Source organism: Wasmannia auropunctata, unplaced genomic scaffold (assembly GCF_000956235.1).
Source record: "Wasmannia auropunctata unplaced genomic scaffold, wasmannia.A_1.0 LD333757.1, whole genome shotgun sequence".
Lineage (NCBI taxonomy): Eukaryota > Metazoa > Arthropoda > Insecta > Hymenoptera > Formicidae > Wasmannia > Wasmannia auropunctata.
In genome coordinates, this window is record NW_012029133.1 from 11,491 (window position 1) to 33,342 (window position 21,852).

At 32.7% G+C, this 21,852-nt stretch overlaps 1 protein-coding gene across 1 annotated transcript; it reads left to right on the plus strand.

Annotated features, from left to right (window-relative positions):
- Positions 1–21,605, plus strand: LOC105459787 (solute carrier family 25 member 36-A). The gene is made up of 5 exons (XM_011706043.1): positions 1–525; positions 8,225–8,407; positions 9,194–9,468; positions 17,913–18,031; positions 21,131–21,605. The coding sequence occupies exons 1-5, from the start codon at positions 485–487 to the stop codon at positions 21,416–21,418; spliced, it is 906 nt and encodes a 301-aa protein (XP_011704345.1). The 5' UTR covers positions 1–484; the 3' UTR covers positions 21,419–21,605.
- Positions 21,606–21,852: the final 247 nt, after the last annotated feature.

Here is a 21,852-nt window from a genome sequence, read left to right on the forward strand (position 1 = left end):
GGCTAGAATGTGGTGGGAGGAAGGAGGGTGAAGACGGAGAATCTGGGGGAATCTGACGGTAGTGCGTGATACGTTGTCGTTCCGGTCGGAGTCGTTTGTCGTTTCGCGACGTTAAAAAAACAGAGTTTACATACGTCGTGGTTGCGGTGTGTGTCGAGTGTGTCATTGCGTCTCGTCGATATTGCCGAGAAAGCAAAGAGAGAGAAAGAGAGAAAGAGTGTGCGGTCCGTCGCGTCGTCGTCGTAAATCGTCCGCGATCGCCCGTGAAGCGTTTAAAGCCGGTCGTTGTTACGTAGTACTTCAGTACGAACCTTACTGCGCGCCTCACCTTGTCTCGCCTGTTTCCGTCCCGTGTTTCGTTTCGTTTCGTTCCACGGCCTGTCGTCCGTCCGGTCGCCCCGGACCGCCTCGTCGTTGCCGAAAACGCGCAAAGTGCATGCTACCGCTAGATTGACAGGCGGATCTGCGCGGCACACGGCGGAGGATGTTGGATCGCGACACGGCGATACACCTCGTCGCCGGAGGGTGAGTATTATTTTCGACTAAGCGCGCGCGCGTCTCGGACCCCCGGCCCGGTCCTACCCGGCTTTGCTCCACTCTTCTGCGTCACACCAGTCCTTGGCCAGGTCTTCATTTCGATCTCTTTTTTTGCAAACCGTTCGATTTATGTGATCAAGTCAAGGGAGATTAACAGCCCTCCTGAGCGCCGCGTGGTTTCAGTCGGATTCAAACCGCTCTTCCTGAGAGATTGTTTTTAACCGGGTTTGACGTGCAGGATGCTCGGAAAAAGAAACACCTCTGCCAAGCAATTTTCTATTATACTTAAACTTTCAACTTTTAATATTTTTTAAATATTTATACCGTCGTAATATATATATAATTATTGTTTATAATATTTTCTTTTGTTGATCTTCGAGTCGATTTTCCTCTATGACGTTGTAGATTTTTTTCTTTAAGAATATCCGGGGAGACTAATAATTTTCTGATTATCACTGATTAATGATAAATTGTTATTTCAAATCTGACTCTAAGACACGGTGCAGTCACTGAAATATTTATCTCGGTTTGCATCAGGATTGCATCAATTACGAAAATGATGCGATTCTACCTGCATTTCTGCGTCATTGAGTTAACACCGTCAGATTTCTTTGCTTTCCATACAGATTGTGTATATACAAAAGAAAAATTAAATCAAACATTAATAATTAAAATTTAGATTAAATTAGATTGAAAAAAAAAAACGAAGATTTTATAAGGATATTTTTGAACTTGTATAATACATATACATAAAAGTTAGAAAAATTATTGCTAAGCTTTTAAAAGTATTTCCTGATTTATAAAGTACTTTGTATTCTTATAGAAATAATAAAATAATGATCACCTAATAGTGAAATTGTAGAAAGCAAATTTTATGTGATTTTCAAGAAGTTGATTTGTACCATTTTGGTAATAACTTATTTATATTATTTTGAAAGTGAACACTAATAGATTTATAATCTGATGATGATTTCCAAAGCACATTTATCATTTAACATTAAAAAGTTTTATCAAATAATCTTCGACGTTTTCGTGAAGGAAAAGTTAATTCTAATTTAATATAAAAAAAAATTATATAAAAAATGAAAACTAGAATATTCATGAAAATTGAATTGTTTTATTGGTTAGGATTGTAAATTGAACACAAAAATTTTCAGCTTCTAATCCTTTTGAAATGAATTTGAATTCAAACAAGTTTCCGACTTAAATTCAAATCCCGAAATTAAAATTTAATGGACACAATATAGGAGAAATAAAGGAGGAAGAAATTTAAATAAATTTCTCTCGAGTCTACATCGCGTAATAAAGTGATATTAGTATAATGCAAGCAGGCGTCTCCATAATATAAGCACGGAAACGATACATCAATTTTATCGCGAGGGCATGTAGTTTATAAATGCATTACACTGTGCGATAAAATCAACTCGTCTCATCTCTGCACTTAAAACGTTATGGAAATACACGCTTACTATTTGCGTCGATTTAAATCATCGTAAAATAAAGTAAATGTTATACGTAAATGTTTCGGAATTCTTCTGTCTTCGTCGCAGTTGCAAATGATTATCGATTGACACGCGACGGAAACGTAACATATATTAACGCAGTCTCAGGTTAACGCAGCCTGTATTCCACGATTGTTATTCTTATGACGATTGGATTGAACCGACGCGCGACGTGACGACGCGCACGTGGTTCGTAACTGCGACGAAATTATCGGACAATTTATCTCTAGCTCTTAATGAAGGAGCCACATTCGGGGCAAAGGCGATCGCACGCATGCGATCGTTTACGCAAGGTGGCGATTTTTTTTCTAGATAAACATTATCGAGAAAAGCAACTTCTAGCGGAGATACTTTTCGTTCCTGCCAATTATAGTGTACACGCGCCAATCTCTGTGTATCTCAAATCCTTATCGACGACGTAGTAAATTTATCACCTCTGTTTTTTATAATGATCACGGTGTGCGTGATAAAGAAAGAAACGCATACGTGAGAGAAGCCTGAGACTGCACATTACTGATGATAACCTTAACTGATTGTAGTTCAGCGATTGTCGGCCTTTCTAGCTTTTGTAGCCGATAAGACCGGTTTTTCGCCAATATCGTTTAACCCCAATCGACCGAATCTTGCTCCACCTCCCCCCCCCCTCTCCTCTCTTTATGCTTATATAATGCAGTTAAGTCTGTTAGTACAGCGCAGAGAGAATTGAATCAATATAACAATAATGTATAATATTGAATAGTATAAATATAAAATAATATTGTATCATTTAAATATGCAAAATTATAATAAGATATAATTGATCGAATTGTGATGAAATTTCCACATAGAGGAAATTTCATAGTTGACCGTGAACAATATTATTAGTATTTATTATTTTACTGTTATTTGTGTCGACAATATTTATCTTATTGATTCTTAATTGTAATATATAAGAGGAAAGAATTTTTATTAATTAGTCTGTTAATCGAACAATCAGTCTTAAATGCCCTTGTATAGATGATTGCAATTAATTTCTAATTAATCTCGTCCTTCTCTGAGTTGAATCAATAATTACGATAAAATAATGGCACTAATAAGTATAACAAACGGAATATATGCATAATAATAACGAATAAAAAGAGATTATTTAGTAGTTAATTAATGTTGATTATATGCACCCGAATCTGTATATTTTAATTGATGTTTTCGTATTGTAATAATATCTTTGCAGTGTACAATACTATAATAGCATAATAGCAAATACATCCTCGTGTTATTGTTTACATGTAACACATTTCGTAAACGATGACAGATTGGCCAGCTGCAGGGTTCACAACTGGCCTTACCAATGCCGAAATACAAGACCTGTTATTCTTGAGATAGCGTGTCAGCTCGCTCGAGAAGGAATTCGACGACGCAGTTAATGTTAAACCCGTGTCTGTCGGGCGCCATGTACTTGCTTTGCATTCGATACCTGTCTGCGCGTATACTGCCCGTGCACGCGCTGCACGTATAACACATCGTGTTTCTGCGAGCTTTCGTGTCTTGTACCTCCTAACTGTAGTTAACAACAACCCGCGATCGAATCTTCGATTAGGGAATATCGACTGGAAATAATCCGAGACATCCATTTCTCGAAACGTGTGCGACGATGTGGGTCAAGATTGCGTCAGGCAGTACACATAACTTTGCGCCGGGAGGAAAGAAAGGATCATATTTTATGATGTGACACGAGTAGGTTCATGTTAAACTAGGATGTAGGATTCGGTGTCTAAGAAAGTAATATGAAAGCGCTCACAAACTACAATTTTCTACAATTTAAGAGTGTATTTTATTGCACAAATGCGTTTGCGTTTATTGATGCAATTCTATCCGATTGATATACATTTCGTATATTCCTTAAAATAGAATCGAGATTTGCATAATTTGATAAAGATTCAACGATAAAAATCATTAATCTTTTAACTTTTGACACTACATATCTTGATATCTTCTGTCTCAAATCACAGAAGTCTAATTAAAGTTAATCAATAAAGAACAGAGTTTTATCGTTTACTCTATAATGTATTTCAAAGTCCAATTCACTGAAATCTCGTATAATCTTCCGTGAAACTATAATTTGTAAACTTTTATAATTTAGAAATTAAGCGTTTAATCTTTTTTGTTAGCAATACTTACTTGTTATTAGCTATTCTATACAGATACTTTTATTAGACAGCGCCCTAGGTATCACTTCAAAACCGGCACATCTTGCGATATCGAATCTTGCGTTTCCTCTTTTTTATTCAGAAGTAGATCAATTGAAAGGTCAAGTAAGTAAACTTGTGTATTACAGCATTTCACGGACTAACATTTCTCGCTTGACAACAGAGAACAGCTAAACGGTTTATTTACCTCGAAGTACTGTGCGTTGGAAATTTCATTCTGAAACTTCGTAAATCTACGAGACTTAGGTGTAATACTACTGTAGCGAAAACTAGGTAGCCGTAATAAACCGGAATTCTTATTTCATTATTTATAAGTGTAATACTTGATTGTGTATATTTATGAATTGATAATAGTTACAGTCGAGGACTAATTGTTTAAGTCCAGAATTTCTTTATTAATTAAATGAAGCAAGCTTTTTATCGTATTCATAATATTACAAATTTTATATTTTTTCTTAAAAGATTACATAAAAATACATTGCAAATATAATTAATTAAAGTGAAATATTAATTAACATTAGCAATTTATTTATAAATATTAACCAGTTATTAAAAAATATATATATAACGTTTAATTAATTAAATCTTATGTACTTAAATATTAATGCACATTTGAGCAATAATAAATAGTGTATAATATATACATTTGTAAATATGTACAAAAATATACAGCTGTTTTTTATGAACTTTATCTATTTAACTTTGTTGAAGCTTGTATAAAATTGATAGAGAAAGAAATCGTTATTTTCTCCAAGAAAACACAAGGAAATTCCATTACACAAATTACTACTGTCTACATAATCAAATTATATGCTCACGATAATTATAATGAAGTTCCAATTCACATTTCAATTTATTATTTTATTTGGTTCAGTTTATACACTGAATTAAAAACAGGGTGAGTACTACCGGGAAAACCTGGAATTCTCGGGGAATTTCATTTTTACCCTGAAAATCATGGATTCTCATAGAATTTTACTGATACTCAGGAAAATTTTTTAAATTTTACTTTTAAATTTAATTTTATCCCTTTAGAAAGTAAATGTAGCCCCTTCATATTGAAGGCCCCTGATATTGAAAGTTAATTTATTGACATATCTATCTCTTTAATCTAAAAAACGATAATCCGAAAATAATAAATTAGGCATTATAAGAGTCTAATAACGCAGAACTAGGTGCGTGAAACAATTTAACCTTCACATATGTAGTTACATCTCCATACAAAATCTTTCGTTACGTTCGAAAAATTTTGTATGGAGATGTAACTATTGTACATACGAGAAGATTATAAGTTGTTTCACGCATCAAATTCTATACGTTATTAAAACTTTTAGTGCCTAATTTATTTTAAAGCTATATTAAGAAATTCTCTAATCTTACTTGGAATTTTGAATAAAATTCCTAGAAAATCCGGGAATTTTTAGGGAATTTTTTTACAAAATTTGAGTATCCATCCTGAAAAACAATATATCACAAAAATAATTTTTCCTCACTAATTTTGTCAATGATTGATTTTTGTAGTATATCCTTTGAAGGAGATCCTTTGCTTGAAACATTCTTCGCGCACAAATGTGATAAAAGTCTTTTGCAAAGAAATATTGTTATGTACCCTATTACTACTGAAAGTTGTTATTCAGATTAGCAGAGTTAGCATGCAAATTTTCGATCAACGAGAGTTGCACAAATGCGCACCTGCTTTTCAGCGCGGAAAGATACGCGGATTTATTATACGCGACATGTGAATCAGACGCTAATTTATACTGCCACATTCCTTTGGACTATTGATAAAAGGTTCGACATACACTATGCAATAGCGACATTGAGAGTAAGCGAATTAGGCTAGTTACAGGGGCACCTTTGACAGCCTCGAAGATCAAAGATATTTTTCTCCATTAAATGAAAGTTACATGCTCACACATACAATTCGTCAAGAAGATTTTAAATTTACGATACGTACAGCATATTTTTTTTAGCCTTACATACAATATACTTTGATGACTTTCATTTAAGTATTTCTCTAATGAAAATTACATATTGTTCTTTGCAATTTTCTAATTTTTTGATGTTTATATAGAGAATATTTATATTCTTTTTTAGTTATATTTTTATTTGTATGTAGAGTTTCTTTTAAATTAAAGTTTTATTAAAATTGACTTAATTTAAATTCGAACGTTACAGAAATGTATAAAGAATGAGATTTTGTTATTTCTTTTCACTTTCCTTTAATAAAATTTTTACATATTTAATTTCTTATATTTTATCGTATTTTCAAATGGAAAACGGTAATAAATTAATATTGTCGATCTTCATTTTGTAGAATTTAATAAAGGATATAAGACGCTAAAGCATCTTTATAAAAAGTATTATTAATGAAAAATATTCTTGACGTAAGATGCTACTGTATATCTTTGGATTTTATTACTCAAATATCAAGCATCTCAAAGTTACGAGTATGGGCCTCGAAAAGTATAAACATGACACTGATAACATGTTACAACGTGAGTATTGGTTCACTAACACTGCTAATTACTTTACGGCGCGACAAGAGATGACTGTAATAAGTTCTAACTGGAAAGATTTGCGAGATTGTGTCAGTGAAGTTCTGCGTGAGAGTTCTCGCATGAAATAAATATTGATATTTCTGCTTCGTACGAATCATGCGACATTTCTCATGCTTTTACCGTTATCTCAACGATTATTTATAATTTTTATCTTTCTCTCTCTCTCTTTCTCTCTCTCGCTGTAATTTCTAATCAGATAAGATAAAATGTAAATCAGATTACATTTGTAGCGAATATTTTGTTCTCTCAATACATATTTCGCTTTGTTTGTAAACATTATAAATAATATAATTGGAATTTTATTATAATTATTGTGAGCGCATAATTTAATTACGTAGACAGTCGTAATTTACGTAATGGAATTTCCTTGTGTTTTCTTAGAGAAAATAACGATTTCTTTCTCTATCAATTCTTTACAAACTTCAACAAAAAAGTTAAATAGATGAAGTTCATAAGAGAGAGCTGTATATTTTTGTACATATTTACAAATGTACATATTATACATTATTTATTATTGATCGAATATTCATTAATATTTACAGTATTTAAGGGTTTAGCCCACCTCTGAGGTTTTAAAATGATATCTTAAGTTTGAGATTTTTTTATGGGTAAATGTATAACTATTTAAAATCTGCTTAGAGGACATTATTGTACATATATATAAGAAACCAAAAAAAATATTTTTTTATTCTTATGTCCAAAATGGCGACGCACTGGTTTACACTTGCGGAATACCTTTTTTTCTATCGGTGTACAGGATTCCAAGCACACGGTTTGATCTTGAACAAAACAAAGAATTTTCATTATCTACATATTAAAAAGAGGTAAGTAGGGATTTTTTAAAATATTGATTTTTTCAAAATGGCAACTATTTTACAAAAAACTAATGACAAAAATACGAACTTTTCGTAAAAATAGCTGCCATTTCGAAAAAAATCAATATTTTAAAAAACCTACGTACTTCTGTAGTCTTTAATATGTAGATAATGAAAATTCTTTGTGTTTTGTTCAAGAGCAAACCGTGTGCCTGGAATCCTGTACACCGATTTAAAAAAATAGAAAAAAGGTATTCCGCAAGTAGGCCAGTACGCCGCCATTTTGTGCATAAAAAAATAAAAAATTTTTTTAGTTTCTTATATATGACAACAATGTACAACAATGTCCTCTAAACAGCTTTTAAATAAAGTTATCTATTTACCTACAAAAAAATCCCAATCTCAAGTATCATTTTAAGGCCTCGGGGGTGAGCTAATCTCTTAAGTACGTATTAGATTTAATTAATTAAACGTTATATGATATTGTATACGGTTATCGTAACAAAACATCAATATCTTTGCGGATATAAGAAATTAGCAATCACGATTGCAAACAGATAAACAATACTGACGAGATTATCAAAGTCTCACCACACTAATCCCTCCTTTTACTTTTTGCGTAGAGTGGCTGGCACTGCAGGAGCAATAGTAACTTGTCCGCTTGAAGTAGTAAAGACCCGGTTACAGTCTTCGTCTTCCGGCTTTCATCCGCCCCCAATAAGCAAGGAATTCACATCTGGCCATCCGACATGCAAAGGTTCACCGACGCCTGAACAACGCAGAAGACTCTGTACTGGGTATCCCAGGTAAATTAATCGCAAAGAAAATCAATGCTGATTTAGTATATTGCATGCATCGCGACAGTTTATTATATTGTTTGATCAACTTCATAATTGTTTTATAGTGGGCGATTATTTACCAATTATTTACAATTTATGTATGGACAATTTGTTCGATTTATTTTCCAAGTTTTTTATTATTGTCTTCTATCTGAAATATGTATACTAAACACGCGAGGGGAAACTTTTAGAAAGTTCTTAAGAAGTTATATAGAAATTACGACAAAAATGTCGGCTAGTCGGCGAAAACTTTTCCATTTCCATGAGGACTTGAAAATTTTTCCGATACCTAAAATCTTGCTGAAACACTTTCACTTTTGGTTTTATCGAATCGAGCATTAGAACAAATCGTTAAAATAGATGGCTCTCGAGGAGAGCTATCCATTATTTTGAAAAAAATCGTCAGGTTTTTGCGAAAGATTTTTCACGTGTGAGCTTGAAAAATGTCCACTCGAAAATTGAAAAATCGTCAGAATAGTCGGTTTATTTTTATTGTTTCGAATGTGTAATGTGAAGTATTTGCGAATATTCTTTTTGAAATGTCCTTGGAACAACTGTCTCTGGAACTCTTACAGTAATATCGAAAGAATACGAAATGTTAATTTCACAAATGTAATTTTGTGTCAGAATATGTTAGATGCAATCACACGAATGTACAAGAGTTGAATTCGATCGAGCGACACGCGTGTATTCGGCACGGGTGGACAAAAACGCGTGTTCTTAAACATAGTTCTCGGTCTCTTTCGTCTTCAGGTATTCCAGTCACTTTGTAGCTCTCTCACATTTCGGCGTCTCGACCTCGCCTCCGGACTCTTCCCGACACGCGCCGGGTATTTATCAATGCTTAAGATACATCATCAAGAATGAGGGTGCACGAGGACTATTCAAAGGCCTTGGTCCGAATCTCATTGGCGTGGCACCCTCCAGAGCTATCTACTTTTGCGCGTACTCCAAGAGCAAAGTTGCGTTCAACGCGATTTTACCTCCTGACACGCCGATCGTCCACGTTTTCTCCGCGACCTGCGCTGGTAAGATATACTCCACGCTATTACAATGTTATTATACTAAACATGTGTGCCACTTTATAAATATCCTCGTATTTGTCTAAAGTTTAGTTTCAACTCTCTAAACGAATAATTAGTTTTAATAATAATTTCGATTCTAGAGTAATTTTGAATTTGGATCAAGTATTAGCTTAGCAATTGTCCTACTTTTTTACACTATATAATTTTCATGGTTCTGTGATGCTTTATATTATTAAAATTAAATCGTCAAATCTATAATATAATATTTTTTTTACATTAATATAAACAAGTTTAATTGTTTAACGGTTTACGTTAACAAAAAATTTTAAAACTAAATTTACACTACAACACTGGAGATTTAAACTAAAAATTTATTCCTTGCTAATCTTTAATCTATATGATTTTAGTCTATTTTACTTTATTTTTTGACAATTTTAATTATTTATACATTTTTTACATTGCGCTATGACAGAAAATTATGCTGAAATATATTCGTGAAATGCGATCTAGCTTTACATTTTGTACTTTAAATTATGTAAAATAAATGACACCGTAGTATCGAGATTAGTAATGGATATACATTTCACGGTGTTAATCCTAGGTATACACACTGTTTTTTTTTTTTTTTACGACTTACACTGGGTTCCAGGGACCCCATCTATATTTATTACTGTAACTCTAATAAAAATGGACATATTTCAATTAATTTTTCTTTCAATCGATAGAGAATCAACCAAGGAACAAGTCCAAAATGTGTAAAAGTTGATAGAATTAAGGAGCTTCAAGATATGTGGATTTAAAGAAAAAGGAAAGTTCAAAAACGCGAAAAAAATCTCGATTTAGCACCTTTTTTCAAAAAATCATATCTCTTTTGTTTATAGACCGATTTGAAAAATCCTTGAAAATTCTGAAAGGGCATACTTGAAATAGTAGCAAAAAAATTTGGCGATTCGATATTTTAATTTTTTAACAAAACTGCGAGCAGTCCCGGGGACCCTATGCTCATTTCAACTGTTCACTGCTCGGTTGTTGAGCGACAATTGCCGCGCGTCAACACGTCTTCCTACTGAGGAGATCCCAAACTTTTTTTACGTAAATATCCCTCCCCTTCTAATTTGAGAAATGCCAAACCGAGAAAGTTTTGCTGGGGTCTCGGGGATCCCAGTGTGTATATCTAGGGTTAACATATCGCATATGGTAATGTTGTGCAATGATATTATCAAGCGCAATATACTTATCTATAGATCGATATAGATATACTAATTCAATATGACTTTCTACATCGTCATAATCGTTAAGACTATGTTATTCTTTATTAATTATTGACCTTTCCGTGTAGTCTACTTTGAACCAGCTCGCGTTTTAGTCTATGGAACGGTCATAGGTTTGCGTTTATTTGCGCTTATTACGCACTACCTCGCATAAAATTACACTGCACTGCATATTATAAGTATCGCCGCTCTATATCTCTCGCAGCTATTTTTCATTGATCAGCTGCTATTTTCGTATCGTGTGCAGTGAAGATAAATTAATCTCTTTTCGTGATCATGACCCAATATCCCGCCAATTAAAACTTGATAATTGTATAATAATATAATTAAAACAGATCGTTAAAAACAAACGTTAACAATGTTATAAATAATTTGTTTATTTTGCAATATAATTTTATATCTTTGATGCGCAGATTTTGAGAAAATTAATATTATTACAGAAATTATTATTATTATAGAAAACGCGATTTAAAACTTATCAAAACAATGTTTTTTTTTAATATTGAATTTAGAATGTCTTGTGATAAAGTTTATAGATCTGAATTCGATGATTTTTATTTCTCGTACGTTGCATGCTACCGCATCACAATTCTTTTCATGATTTATATTCTCTTGCAAGAAACATAATGTGCTGACCTTGACGATAAACAAAGAGAAAAGGATTAAAAAAAAAGAGCTGTAAGCAGATCCGCGCGAGAATATCGCATGTTGCGCTGTCTGAGCGGTCTCGTTATGTTTTCTTCGACAAATCCAATCATCGGAGTGGCGCGATAGACGCGCGATTAACGACCGATGGAGGGAAAAGTATTCTACGCGTCATTCATGCAGCGTTTATCTTTAATGGATATATTACGAAGTGCGGACGTCGCATTGCGATTCTGACGCCACAGCTCGAACTCCCGTGATGTCGATAACCCACGAGAGGACGGACACTCGGTACATATAGGTACCCACTAGTACAATTATACGCGCTCTCCATTCCCATTTCTTCATTCTTCGCCTATTCGCATCAAATTAGATGTCTTAGAAATAGATAATGATCAACCCGGATAAATTTTGTTTTCTTTAAGGGACATAAATTCATTTTAATGTTTAACGAGTCGTTAACAATATGGTATAGGTCGTCTTTTAAAGATAAAAAGTTACAAGATAAAAAGATTGCTTGCAGAAAGAATTGAGAGACTCGTAAACCGAGTTTTAACTAGATCTAAACTTTATCTTTAAAAATTAAATTATCACATTTTTTGTAGCAATATATGTATAATTGCCATTAAACTTTTAGTACTTGGTAGTGATAGGTTTAGATCACTTATTGTTAGACTAGACTTAGGATGAAATATTTGATAGTTAAGCATTTTAAGCAAAAAATGTTAGTGTCAAAAAATTAAAGATTTCTTACAGCTTTCTTACTATAGATGAATCATAAGATCAATAAATACTTGAAAGAAATGTTCCAGAATGGTCCAAATATAATTCTGTTATCTATTGCAGACTTTTATGATGTCACATGTTACGATCGGAAAGTGTGCATACGAGCACTTATAAATTAAAAGATTCTGTTAACTATTATTTGTGGAGTATGTGGACAAATCTTTGTAATATTTACTATTAATTTCACTGTTGTTTCGTGAGCTCAGCGCGTCTTCGTTTGCCAAATTGTTACGCAAACGCAACGAACGTAGCTTGAAAAAGGCAGGCAGTAAAACGATCGTGTAGAAAATCGACTTAACGATGCTATTATGCGTATACACGTTATCTCATTTTACTTCACGATTCTTGCCCGAAATAACCGTTTCCCACAGAAACGTAGAAGATATTGCATAACGCGATAATGCACTTTCCGATACGCGCTTCCGCTCTTCCTTCATTTAATACCTACGCAAAACGAGATGGGAGAACGCGCTCGTTCATAGACACCCGATAAATGATACTCATAGTCAATAAGACCATTTTGCGGACGATAAAGAGTTTATCATCCGGAATGCTGAACTTTGACCTCGAGAACACGATCCGCTATTATTGTAGATGTCTGTTCGCAGGGGAGCCACGCGATTGGCGCGTGTGTCTTGTCTTCTCGCGACGCGATTGTTTATCATTCGCGCCGCTTTTGCGTAAGTACAGACCGTTCAAGAACTTCTGAACTGCGGATTCTTCCACTCGTTCAGATTCGATTTTAGTGAAAATTCGAGTACGCTGTTCTCACGATATCTTCATTCTCGATATCATGTGTAAATATGATATCGAGCTTTTTATATGAAGGATATTTCAAAAAAATTATATCAAGATTAAATTATCATAAGGATAAATAGACAAAAATTCCTCCTATATAAATGTTTTAGAAGCAAAAAAATATTTAAAATAATTTAAAATGATGTTAATTTTATAAAAGCAAAAATTTAATTGTCCAGTTTTGCTTCAAGCACGCGTTAAATCAAAATTCCATTCAAATCAAATAATAAAAAAAAAATAATTTTTAATCGATAAATCGTGAGAAGAATTCCATTTTTAAATACTTGTAACATGAAATCTATAAATTTTTATTTAAAAAGGAATCCAAATGTTCAGCGATAACTTGGTGATGGCTACACAATTGATATTTTTCCGTATCATTATTTGCATGAATCACTCGTATACTAGTTTCAAATGAAAAATTCCACTGCATTTTGAAATTCGCTGGCGGTGCATATCGTCTGTTGCAATCACTTGACAATTCCAATGTTCTCAATTCTTTTGTTTCTATTCACATTGCATCAAACGTTGATCGACAATCAACGATAACGATTGTTTGCTCTATAGGATGAAATCTAATCTCTAGGACGACTACTGTCATTGACAGTCAAGTGTCATTCGTATCATTCATACATCTTGCATCTGCGAGAGAGAATGAGAGTATGGATTATCTCGGCTGTGTGAATAATAATCCTATCATGTGCGCACATTTGCACATATAGATAAGATATTACATAAAGTCGCGTCAGCATATGTTTCCGATCAACTTTAATATGGAGGGCTGTAATAGCTTTTATCGCTGTTTACCTTTAATACTTCATAATGGCTCTTCCAATTGTTTTCCTTTAATGACTCTGAATTGCCCCTAAAATAAACTGAGATAAAAAAAGACCGGATAGACTGACGTGTTTCGTGGACAGTATAAGTGGAAGGCTAAGAGAGACCATGTATACACATAAATCATTAAAAATATAATTATTTAGCAGCGTTTTTTAATGAAATATTAAATAAAACATTTAATTGTGTGTAGAAGATTTATATTTGTTCCTTGTATTAGATGTAGAAAGTTTTTTACTTTTTTTAACAAAATTCAATATTTTTTTTATTTGAATAACAAAAAAAGCTCAATCCCAGCAGTTTCGCAGGTGCTTTTTGCACTGTTTTTCATTCAATAATGCCTGCAGGTCCGATTCAAATTTCACAGTTTGGTCAGAACGTGGTTGGTCTTTCAAATCAAAATTTCCGGCACGAATTTTTTAATACCAATTTTTACATGTTGTGACTTACAGCATTATTACCGTATGCAGTACAAATCATTTTGGCAGCTTCAGCAACATTTTTTTTTTTTAGATGAAATGTGGATGGAATATCGAATATGCTCTTTAGTTATTGCCATTATTAACAATTGAATAACAGTATTGATTTTTGAGATTATGGTTGCCCCCACCATGGTTTTTTTTACTATTAATATTAACTTTAAAATTGCAAAAAGGCGCGAAAATATTTCAGTTTGAAATAATGCTCTGATTGATGCTTTTAGCAAAGAACTTTCTACTGCATCTAATATATTATTACTGAAAGTTTAAAAAATACAAATACATACTATACAATACTATATATAAATCTTTTCTTATAGTTGGTGTATATGATCGAATCAAATGTTATATACCTTAAATTAATATGTATCATTATGCTAATAGGAATATTATTATTTTTTCTATGAACATTAGTGCAGCAAGTATTCCAAATAATAATGCACGGAATATCTTTCATATTACATTTTGCGTATTATCTTTTTTTTTAATTAAAGACAGAAATTTTAATAAATATGCTTACCGAAAGTATACAAATCGAAGGAAAAAAATCTTTGTCCTGTAGTTTTGTAAAGAAATATACAAAAATTGATCCAAAATGTTCAATTAAATAGATTTTCATAAAACTTTTATTAAACGTTCTACTAGATTATTGAATCACACAGGTGAAAGGATTTTATGTGATAATCAGGAAAGCCAATTTGTATGGCGACATACTTAGGATATACCTAGAATTTTGTCGCAATCCTTTTGGACAATGTTTTATTCTTTTCAGGCACTTTTTATCCATTTTTCACTCATTGATTTTTTACTCTTGTGAACTTTGCAGTGCTTCTCTCATGAATTATTCGAATGATATGCGGTCCCTCGGTCTTCTTGGTCAGCCTTTTCCAAATTCCGAGAAGTAGGGTGATCTGTAGGTTCCGCTCTTGTGCCACATGGTCATCTCTACATAAAATCCATCAGTATCATCGATTCTGTGACTCAGTAGAACATTTAGTGAAAGTGTGAAAATCTATTTCTAAAAACACTTTGGACCGATCTTTGCATACTTCTTCGAGTAAAACCTGTTGCTAAAACGACGCATTTATGCTAATCTTTTGTAACGCGATGTGCATTTATCGGCGTCGAAACGTTCCGATCTGTTTACTTGTTTCCATCATCATTCATGGATTCACCATTCAACGACTTGTAATCAACATACGAATATCTACACACATGAACAATGACATCGTTATTCATACATCACTTAACTGGAAATTTGCGTAAACAAACGATAAAATCTGTCTTTGCGAACGGTTATGTTTACTTCACATTTTATGCCTTTGAAATACTTGGAATCATTTTCTCTTTAATAATAATTTATTTCGAGAATATCGTTATATAGCGTACATGTTATATTTACTTATTGTCTTTCGATGTTAACTATTTCAAAAATTAAGATAACATTTTTATTGAAACTTTATTGGCTTTTTTAAATTTCGAAAGCAACGTGTCTTACATATTGAATATTGACGGTTTTAAGTTAAGATGATGCCAAAGATTTAAGATTCTAAAATTTTTAAATAATTTGTTTTTACATTGACAAAGTTGCAAGCGAAAGACTCCACAATGTGGAGGAAGGAATGACGCGAATTCAGAAATAGTAAAAAAACCATCGTAGATACGACTTTATTGAAATATACCTAAGTATATCTGTATTTTTTCATTTTTACGAAAAACAATTCAAGGTTGAGCAACCTTGAATTGTTTTTCGGATGTAGGAAGTCGCGCCAGGTGCGTGTTCGACGACCTTCCTTCCTTTTCTTTCTCTTCCCCTCTTCTCCACATTTCCCTTTTTCTCCCTTTCTCCCTCCTTCCTTTTCTCGTCGCGTCGCTTCGCCGGCGAGCGAGAGTGCCTCTCCGGACAGTGTACATCTATTTTTAGCCGTCCTCACCACGTAATTCAATGCCCGCCTTCCTTCGCGTCTTGCGGTCGAACGTAAGCGACAGTCTCTATCATCGAAGAATCATACGCCGCGTCAGCCGCAACAGGCCGCAACGGTGCAACCGGAATTGCGTCATAATTGCAGATAATGTGGTGCGCCAGTAATAGAGAGAGAGAGAGAGAGAGAGAAAAGAGGGAGAACCGCATACTTAATTTTTGTTTCGAAAAGTCGTTAATGACCATAAATAGCGCTGACCATTTGGCGCCAATACGTCGCATTTTAAACATGATTACTGTTTTTTTTTTTTACATTTTCTTTCTGCCAAGAAATATATTAAAATTTCCTCTTCGGAAGTTCTAATTAATCCTATCTCTTTACAAAGTCTTTGAAACAAAAATTCATCTTATCGTTTCGCGTTTACAAAGAGGATCAAGCCACTACCACGTCTGCTGATCTCATTTGATTCTCTGTGAAATAAAATTATCGTTTCGCATACACTTATATTATTTTAAAATAAAATTTCAGAGAGCAAAGTCCATAATTTTAATTTGTTTTTCTTTTAAATATTACACGCGTAATTTCGTAATCATAATTTTCATGATATATTTAGCTTCGAATATTTTTGAATTCTTATATATTATTTTAATATATTTAATATTTTTATTAAAATATTATTAATATACATTGGAATATTTATTTAAATGTATATATTGTTAATACGTTATAAAGATTAATATTTATACATGTTATATAATACTTTAATTATGTATGCAGCATAAAATTGCAATAGAATTTTGTATGCGACGGTTGCATTTATTCCTAAATGCGATGATAAATCTGCAATCTGTTTTCGCAGATCAAGAAAATATCCTTCGACCTTTTTTTTAAATCGTTTTTGAGTGATCTTTCCTTTCACGCGCGAAATCTGTCTCTTCGAATTACGTGAGAAATTTACGCTTGATTGCGTAATCATGACAACACGATCGATCTTCTGCGTTATTCTGAATTTTTGCTTCTTAGACCGGTTTCCAAAAGCGATCGTTGAATCACGGTAAGTTCCGCGTCAATTGAAACTTCAGGGAAACGCAAAAAGTAAATAAGACATAAACAAGTCGCCGCGTGCTATAAATTGCGCGTTAAACGACGCGTAGTACTCTCGGTTGCATAACTCTCGTGCCATTATCCACGTATCCTCGGCACGCTGCAGCGTAAGAAGGACGATGCCCTGCTGATCTTTCGCAAAATCGGGTCAATGGGAATAATAAAAATTCTATGCATTATATAATACTCAAATGTATATGCAAATGTCTTATGCGTATAAAAGAAAATTAAATTTACTCTTTTACCAATGCTAAACAAGATTCCTAGATCTTAATAAGAATTTTAACATGCTAGAGAAAAAATAATTGAAATTGATGTCTATACATATATTATCTGATAGTTGAAAAGGTGGTTTCAGCATACTGATAAAAAATTAAAATTAGGAAAATTTGATAATGAGCTTTTTTCCCTACTGATTTATGCGTCGATTAATCAATTGTAGTTTTATCTTTTTCTTCGAAATCTCGGTCGAATAGTATTTATGATAAATTGTCGTTCCAACCCGATTGACGCTAAAAATAAGGAAAAAAAGAATGTTCATAACAGCTCATTCACGAAACACCGAGCGCCGTGCAGTTTCAATAAACGGTCGTTCACTTTTGCAGGTTTCACCGCGTGTACATTGACAAATCCAATTTGGTTCATAAAAACCCGACTACAGCTGGACCACCGATCACAAAAAGTCACAGCGATAGAATGCATGCGGAGGATATATCGACAATCGGTAAGGCACCAAATCTTTTTATCGCGATTTGCGATTGCAATCCGAAAGACTCGATGAGAAATTGCCGTGCCGTGTGATGTAGCGTATCCTATACACACACACACACAAACGTAACTGTAATATTTGCACATTTCTTATTTCTTAAATCGACAATTGTCAATCCTCTCTGTATGATTTAGGTCTTTCTAAATAAATTTTATTTAAAATAAATTTCACTGCATGAAAAAAATGACGCAAGGGAGAGAGATCTATTCTCGAAAATATAAATATATGATATAAAATATCACGTCGAGATGAAGGGCTAGTGAAATAAATGAAGTAATTCTTGTATTCTTCAAGTAAATGGTGTGTAAATATTATATGTATTATTAATATTTTGCAATATCTTTCTGTAACATTTTTATTGTATGGAAATGTATGGAACATATAATGTTGAGTTTGTTCTTAATATGAATATTTCATTTGATGGAAATCAAATGTTTGTGCAACGTTAAATATAGGATGTACATAAATATAACATAAGATATATTATACATACGCATCTTTCTCAGAACGTTCTGCCATAGATTTTATTTTTATTTTGTAACCGCCAATAATTCCATAGGAATGCATTAGTTCTCCTTAATTCTACTGTACTAATAATAAATAAAATAAGATTGCATTGAGCACATTATGAAAATAGTTATAGTCGTGTCTTCGACGCTAAAGAGAATTCACGTACTACCGTCGTAAAAAGAGAAAAAACATGGAACGTTGCAGTTATCTAAATGATAAAAGCATATACTTAAATATAATGTTACACAAAAATTTTAAGTATATACTTGTCCGATGACACATTAAAAAAAAAAACTAAATGTCAAAGTAACGAATTGCAGAAAAACCTATAACCGTTCGCGATCTCCTCTCTATTAATAATTTACGTTTTTACACATAAAGATAAACTCGCTCAACAAGTATTAAATATGTTTACACTTTCTTTCTGATATCCTACAACCACCGCTTGGATTTCTCCGATAATTGCTCGCTCGAGTTTTCTCCTTCCGCAAAAACTCTGAGATTTCTGTTAATAGTTTCTCAGACTATAAGTTTATATCGACCGGTTTCGTCAGTGTCGTCGCGACATCATCGCCGGAATTGCAGTCGCGCTGTTCAAGAAAATATTTTGAATGTGGTAATAAATTGGCGAAAATCTGAAACAATCAAGGGATCTTCTGTAAAATGTCAACTACGATATCGCAATAGCATCGATAAGTATTTAACGAACGCTAGTTGCGGCCAAGATTGTTTTCTCGGTCGGCGCAACGATAGGTATAGCACTTACGTTGGAGCGAAGTGGCTTCGTCGGATATAGAACTGATGTAATCATCCTTCAGTATCTTAGATGCAGATACCGAATTTTTTTTCGTATCGAACAAGTTTTATTATCCAGATTTCGCGAAATATGTTTCAAGAAATTATTACTTGAACAAGTGTTATCTTTTAATGACGACATCTATATTGTTTAAGCTTCGTGGATGCTTGATTCGCAAGAATTTCATAGTTAATCGCGGAAAGAATATTTTTCTAAGCTGCTTGATACGCAAGAAGTCCATAGTTAATCGTGAAAAAAATAATTTTCTAAGAAGGGTCTATTATAAGGCAAGGATTTTATTTAATTAATTCCTACAGATTACCGTGAAAATAATTTCTTATATTTAACGTACAGTAAGATACTAACGTGCTAGTTGAAATTATTTCTATTGAAAAAGAATGAATGAGATAACGACTTGTATATTGACAAGAAACATTGGCTTTCAACACACGGACAAATTGTTCACTCGTTTCATTCTGTGAACATATCTCAAATCGAATATATTTATTTGAAGTGAGAGAGTGCGACTGCACTCGTTTATATACATACATGTACTGAAATTGCGTGTTCGAACACGCCGGAATCGGGCCAGCTTTAAAACTGGCACCATGAATAGTACACCTACGAATAGTATAGTCCAAGTAAAAATATCTTGGAAAATTCCACGCTATATGGTATGTTGAGTAACGTGTAATAAATAGATTCATATATATCCGTCATCATCTCGTACATCATTCCGATGGATTCGTGCGTAAAATTGGAAATACAAATCGACGTACAAAGAACAGAACTTTACATAAGTAACTTTATATAATTACGATTATTGTGTGATTATAAATGTAGGAAATAATTAAATGACGAAAATGAAATTTTTTTCAAAATATTGTATTAAAATTAATTAACATTGAAAAAATTCACTTACAAGTTAATCATAGCAGTGTATGACAAATAATTCATACACTTTACGATTTGGAGATTCTAAATCGACTCGATAAGATGATAATTATCAGGTTATATGGTTTGATGGAACCCTTATCATCGAAATGTCATTTTATCTGTTTATGTTTAATATCGATCTGTTATCAGCAATACACACCTCTGAATCGTCAAATTGCGAGTAGCATCTCAAATGTTTTTAGCTTTCTTATCACAGATACGAACACTCAATTTAATGCTATCTTTAACCGAGCATGCAGGTATCACATGTTCCTTCTTTTGGACCCTTAGATCCAGGCTTGAATATATCATTGATAAGAGATATCATATCGTTTTTGATAGTATCGCTATTACTTCATTATTCAAAGATTTGATTTCCATGTAAGACAATTGTGCATAATTTTGCGATATTATTAATATATTTATAATCAATATTAATGTGTACAATAAATATGTACGAGTATACAATAATATAATTATTATCGTATAATTGTGTCGTGTTTTGCATTTAATACATACATAATTTTTGTTAATTATTATATAGTCAACTAGCTATTTGAAATATCCTTATATTAGCAATTTGATTGTTTTATTATTTAAATATATATAAGCTTTATTTTTGTAGATTTTTGTAGATTCTTTTTGCAGTTTTTAATTTTTTTTAGAACAAAAATAGTATGATCTTGAAATTATTAATATTTTTGTTGCATAAATTTAAATTTTGAGGAAATATTATGCATATACATGAAATACATTACATTTAGGTCAGGATATTATATCATTTTTATATGTTTTTTATTATTTTCTTACAGGGTATCCTGGGATTCTACAAAGGTATCGTGGCATCCTACGTAGGCATAAGTGAGACTGTGATACACTTTGTGATATACGAAGCTGTGAAGACGTGGCTAGCTACACATAGGTCACGAGCTTCTCAAACAGATGATAGGAAGACGTTCCGCGACTTCATCGAATTTATGGCGGCAGGCTCATTTTCAAAAACGATAGCGTCAATTATTGCTTATCCTCATGGTAAGAACATATACGTTTATTATACGTTTATTATACGTTACATTATTAGTACATATACATATACATAGAATTCACGAAACTCGCAATTAAAGAAGGGTGTTAAGTAATTTTGTCTGTTTTTTCAACTAACGTTAAGATGTTGCGATATATATAAATTATCGTATTAAATGTCATATTAAAGGGCTACTTAAACGGAAATTTATATCAGTAATTAAAATGTTTTATCTCTGTACAAACTAAGAGAATCATTATTTACTGATTATTTGAAATTATAGATGAAAAAAGTATAAAAAAGTCTTAAAAATTTAGAATTTATTAAATAGCAATGTAGTCTAAAAACTACGCAACCAAATTACAATTTTTTAAGAGTATTTGGTAACATTTTATTTTTCAAAATTGAATTAATCTGTATTGATTTATATTTAACTACACTATTTCACCGCCAAGCAGTGATTTTTTTTAGCTAACTTTCCGTTATATCTTTATATCTTTATTTATTTCT

Bases quoted from the DNA above. Each gene is read 5' to 3' on its own strand.
- LOC105459787 (XM_011706043.1), top strand. From the start codon at position 485: ATGTTGGATCGCGACACGGCGATACACCTCGTCGCCGGAGG. The intron at 526-8,224 runs GTGAGTATTATT...CTTTTTGCGTAG, and splicing joins ATACACCTCGTCGCCGGAGG to AGTGGCTGGCACTGCAGGAG. The intron at 18,032-21,130 runs GTAAGGCACCAA...ATTTTCTTACAG, and splicing joins GGAGGATATATCGACAATCG to GGTATCCTGGGATTCTACAA.